Raw genomic sequence first — 5,840 nt, 5'->3', positions numbered from 1 at the left:
ATTCGACTTAAAACGAATGAGTTATGGTTGTTTAAAGTTTACAAAAAAAAAATTTAAAATCGGGTCCAACCGGTTCTAAACCCGGTAAAAACCGGACCGGACCGGGAAAAAAACCGGACCGGTTTTGATGGATTCCTAGAACCGAGAACCAGCCCGGGGTCCAAAAAAACGGTCCGGTCCGGTCCGGTCCAACGGTCCAAATGCTCACCCCTAGTTTATAATACAAAGAGTGGTAGACTTTGTCAATTTATAGAACTTCACGTAGATCTTGCGTAGCTAAATTTATCACGATGTGGAAAACTTGATCGGAAAGTGATGAACTTGCATATTCACGATGTTTTTGCGATACTGATGATCAATTTTTAGTAAGAAAAAAGTTATAAATGGCTATTTTCATGTATAACTTCTAAGTATAGTCATTTTCGTGTATAGAGCTCTTGGTAAAATGCTTACGATGGTTGCATGCACATGAATGGTTTAATATATTAACAACTTGTAATTTGTTGAATAAAAAATTATATTTTTATTAATAGCTGTTAAGTTTTATTTTTTATTATAAAGTTCTACGAAGTTGAAGAATACGAATTTTTAGGTTGGGCATTTATCTCTTTATTTATTCCGTGTTTGTAGAGGAAATGTATAGTTTAAAAAAATGGGATAACGATGACATGTTCTATCCTTTTTTGCCCTTTAACTTTTCTTTTTTCACAAAAGAACCCTTTTTTCTCCACCAATCCATTGCACTCATATTTCCCTTTCGCCTTTGCTTCCCCTCAACGTTCGGTAGCCAAATCATCATTCCTTTTTATAATATTACCCCTTAGTCTTTTTCAAAATTACAATTATGTCCTCTTAGTTTTTGTAAATCACATTATTTATGCAACTTTCAACATATGTAATCAGTAATCACCATAACTTTGGTCTTAAAAGATGGTATTTTCTTTCATATTTCTACAATATGTATCTTATTTGACCTTTTAGATTCTAATGATAAATTGAAATTCTTATTACTATAAACGTAAATTATATGAAAAAAATTATTCATATATGGACTAAACGGATTATTCTTAAGAATAGCTCATGATTATTGAACCTTCATCTGCTAGCAATGAATAATTTCATTACAATAATGACATTTGTTTGATACTAAAAAATATTATTTAAATATATTATACAAAAAAGGTTTACCAAAAAATCAAAATCTCTTAATATGTGGTACATGTAGTTTAAACAAACCTAATATTATGAAAAAAATGGTATTTCTGTCTAGAACTGAAATATTAAGGTGTATACTATACTAATATATTTTTATGAATAATTTTGGGAAATATGCATAAATATTTTTTTTAACAGAAAAATCCACTTCCATATTTTGTCAAAATTAACGAAAATGTCCTTATTTTTATTTTAATAGGAAATGATAAATTATCGTGTAAAATTAATTAATTTTATGACTTTATTAAAAGTAATTCCAAAATAATTAGAATTTTCCACATATTTTCCAATAACTTTTTAGATAAGCTTTGAATAATAATTTATTTTGTATGTACATACTTTTAAAGAAACCATAATATATGCTTGAGTAACAAGCATATTTTCTAAAATAGATATATTTTTTAAACCAAACAAAATAAAAAAAAATGCTTAATAAATTCAATAATGTAACCACCAATAAAAAGTTGAAGGTTAGGAATTCAATTATAAACAATAACAAAGGGTACTTTTCGTAATTCACCAATTTACATTCCCACATGGAAGGAAATTTGAAAATAAATAATAATAATAATAAATGCAAAAATAGTTGTAGTGGTGCAAATCAGATGCTTCCTCCTCAGTGCTAGTTACAGTTGTGCCAAACCTACATACAGAGAGAGAAAGAGAATGTGTACCCATCAATAGCTGTGGTTAGTCTCTCATCATCTCACACAGCTTCAAATTGAATCAAATCTCCATATTTCTGAGGAAAAAAGGTTGATAATTGAGTTGCAACAAAAGGGGGGAAAGAGGTAGTGAGTGCACAGATGCGTTGCAAATGGGGAAATCCGAACCCCAATTGCCAATTCACAACCAACAGGACCAGAATCATGATGGGATGTTTTCGTTTGTTCGATGTCCGATGTGTTTCTCGAGAATAGCTCGGTTGTGTAGTTTCAAATGCGTGTTTGTTTTGCTTCTCAGTGTTTCTGTTCTCCTCACTGCGGTTTTTTCAATCTTCCATTTACACCATAGACAATCTGGGTTTGATGCAAAAGCTTCAATCAAGCACAGTGGTAATTATTTTGTGATCTTGTTAGATTTAAACAGTATGATTTGGGTTTTTGTTTTTTTTTAATCTCCTTTAACGTGATTAGGCTTTGTTTTGTTGCTGATTGATCATATGATCTGCAACGATCTGGGAATTGTCTTGCTGTTTGGCTTAAATGTTAATATTTAGATTGTAGATTTGAAATTAACGTTATTCTTGCTAAATTGAGCAAATGCACCAATTTGAATTATGAACAGTATCTTTTTATATACGATTGTTAGATGTTGATTTTCATACATCAACTTTGCTTAATATTATTCTCCTAGCAATGATCTGAGATTGGATCTGCTTCCTCCCAATTTTGAGCAAAATCTTCATGTATCTTGTGATTGCAGCCACTGTACAAGCATATTTCAGATTACAAAAGCCGATTTCATATCTTCTTCCTCAAATCGAGAGACTAGAGTATGACATAAACGCAGAAATAGGCGTACCTAACACAACGGTTTGCTAATAAAATCTTTATTCATCATATAATCTCCACCCAAAAATGCATTTTTCATTTACATTATAACCACCAATTTGTTTTGTTGTGATCTACAGGTTGCGATTTTATCGATGCATAAAGCAAGCGCATCTAATTGGACCCATGTGGTGTTTGGATTTGTACCCGATCCCATAAATTCTCCAATAAATCTTGTTTCTTTAAGTGTTTTGAGACCATTGTTACTTGATCTGTTCAATCGACGTCTCAATTTGACATTGACGACTTCCATTTTTGGAGATCCATCTTCATTTGATCTTGTGAAGTTTCCTGGTGGAATCACGATTATCCCTAAACAATCTCCAGCCATTTGGATGCTGCGACAAGCCCTTTTCAATTTTACCCTCCCTAATTCTGTTCGTGAAATTGAAGAAAACTTTGGTGAACTCAAGGAACAGCTAAAATTAGGGTTGCACCTTAAACCTTATGAGGTAATTTTTTTTTTACTAATATTGGCATACAGTAAGATAAGGTGATGTTTCTTTTTTACTTAATGGACGTTTTAGCCTACTGTATGAATGTGAGTAAATGACCATTTTACCCTTCTATCACAGAATGTGAGAATGTGAGTAAATGACCAATTTATCTTTTTGAATGTGAGAATGTGAATCAATAACCATTTACCCTTCTGTCTGAACTGTGAGTAAATGACCATTTTACCCTTCATTTAATAACTGTTTTTTGTTTCCCAGAGTGTATATATGCAAGTGACCAACAAAATTGGATCAACAAGAGACCCTCCAGTTACAGTCCAGGCATCAATAGTATCTGATCTAGGCAACCTTGTGCCCCTAAGATTAAAACAATTGGCACAAACAATTACAAGATCGCCCCCCGCAAGAAATCTTGGCCTAGATCACTCTGTCTTTGGTAAAGTAAAAGAAATCAGTTTATCTTCTTATCTTTCTCATACCCTAAATGCCCCTGCCCCTACCCCTGCCCCATCTCCTGACCTAAACGATTATGCGGGACCCACCATTTCACCGAGCCCTCAAAACCATGCTCCTGTGCCAAATTCCCCTGCACCTTCGGTGCACCATTCTTGTGGTGGGCCCCAGATCTTGCCTATGTATGGTCCTGGTCCAAGTGCTTCACCACCCATGAGTGAAAAGTCTGAAATGCCCCCGGGTCTTTCTCCTTTACCGGTTGTGTCATTTGGGTCAACGTCTGGTCAACAAAAAGGGGATGAAGCGGGCCCACCAATTTCAGTTGCACCAACCGCGTCTTGTAAGTTGCCTTTTAATCTTTCTTATATTATTTTAAGTAATTTATGATTTTTTGAAGTTAGTTGCTATAAACATTGCCATAAAAATATTCTTTTTTAATTTGCATATTTAATAAAACAGATTAATTACTAAAAAAATAATAGATAGTTAAAACTAAATATGACCAAGGGAGGTAAATGAAAATGTTATTGAGGAGATAGGGTAAAGAGTCAAAAAGATAAAAACAAAATAAGCATTTTTGGTTATTGGGAAAATAAGTGTTCTTTTAAATGCACAAAACTCTTGTCTCCAGTGGTAATAAGCTTTTGAAAAGCTTTATACCCCATTAAGCCCAAATATATAACAAATTTGTCCTTATTTATTTATATTAAAGAAAAATTATTATCCACACAACACTAATAATGGGAAAAAAGAGGTTTGACCTGTCGAGGGGCAAAATAGTATTATTTCACTTGGAGAATTGAAAGATCCAATTGGATATCCTCAACATTGTGGAAGGTCACCATATAACTCCCTTGACTTTTAGCAAAACCATAATCAAGGGTCAATTTAGTAAATATAAGCTCCTAAAGTCAACGGGGGCTAATTGGTAGGTCAAGGAGTCACATGGGATCATATAATACATTAAGGAAACTTGGAAGTTTATATATTCTTTAGGTACAATGAGGACTTCATAAAAAGTCAATGGTCAAAATGGTTTTATGTATTTTTCCATAATTATAGGATCCACGTAGAACATTAACATAATTTTGTGGAGGATTTTGGATATAACCCTTTGTTAATTTGTTGTTTAGCCACAAAATTATTTATTTATTTAGTCATCTAATTATTATTATAATAAACGTAAAATATAATCGTTCGATATAATGGTGAAAGTATGTTGCGCTAATTGTTACCTTCGAGTTCACCTTTTAATCCTTATCATCACTCGCTACAAATGCATTGTAGCATTAATTTGTTTCTTTACCAAATGGTATTTTAGGTATTTGACAAAGAGTCGACTATCTAATATTCTTTCCTCCGTTTTTGCAGCTTTATCAAATGGTTCTTTCAATCACATAACATGGCCTTTACTCTTCTTCTTTACACTTGTGGCACTCCTCCAAACATTATAATGTCTGATTTATCTGCTCCATGTTGGTTGTGGAACCGGTTGATGGAGAGATCCAGGGGTGGAATTTACCCTTTTTACAAAGTATAGTACAAACTTTTTATGCACTTACACAAACACACCTTGATATACACACACAAACTCACCTTGATACACACACACAAAAATATTGTACATGAACAAGAAAAAGTTGCGGGTCAAAGTCAAATGGTGGCAGGCCGCTTTGTGTTCCATGTTGTGAAAGATAGAAATGGGAATGTTTCCCGAAGGGAATTGTTCTTGAAAATGTCGGCTAATTGAGAAGTTTAATGTCTCCATGTCGTGTTATTGATTCACAACAAAAGGTGTAACTTATGTTGGTTGTTTTTATAAGATAAAAGAAAAACAAGATCACAACTCTATTGTTATAAGAAACATAGTGAAAAATGAGATGCATCCTTTTTATATGAAATTGATTATGGTTTGTGGTTGATTATTTCACATTGTATTTTCAGTACGTGGTAACAAGACATGACAAAAACATAATCATAATCTGAAGTTGTGTTTGACGTGGATTGGACTTGAATATCAGAATAATTTTGATGTGATATAAATATAACTTTTTATCTCGCCCATAAAGATGGAATATGGATCCACCTTTTTTTTTTCTGTGTAAAAGACTTTAATGAACTTGCCACCATTAGAACACTTCTTTTGTAAGAATTTTTATTTCTT

The 5,840-nt window shown here is 32.9% G+C and overlaps 1 protein-coding gene across 1 annotated transcript; it reads left to right on the top strand.

Moving 5' to 3' along the window:
* The first annotated feature begins 1,803 nt into the window (after nt 1-1,803).
* Nucleotides 1,804-5,601, top strand: LOC145124828 (uncharacterized). Its single transcript, XM_079060292.1, has 5 exons — nt 1,804-2,270; nt 2,641-2,750; nt 2,849-3,220; nt 3,482-4,016; nt 5,048-5,601. Exons 1-5 carry the CDS (start codon nt 2,033-2,035, stop codon nt 5,128-5,130), a joined length of 1,338 nt encoding a protein of 445 aa, XP_078916418.1. The 5' UTR covers nt 1,804-2,032; the 3' UTR covers nt 5,131-5,601.
* The last annotated feature ends 239 nt before the right edge of the window (nt 5,602-5,840 follow it).

The sequence above is a fragment of the Lactuca virosa genome, chromosome 7 (genome assembly GCF_052849685.1).
Source record: "Lactuca virosa cultivar CGN04683 chromosome 7, Lactuca_virosa_CGN04683_v6, whole genome shotgun sequence".
NCBI lineage: Eukaryota > Viridiplantae > Streptophyta > Magnoliopsida > Asterales > Asteraceae > Lactuca > Lactuca virosa.
Note: the sequence above shows the minus strand (reverse complement) of the source record. Positions and strands in the feature narration are given on the sequence as shown.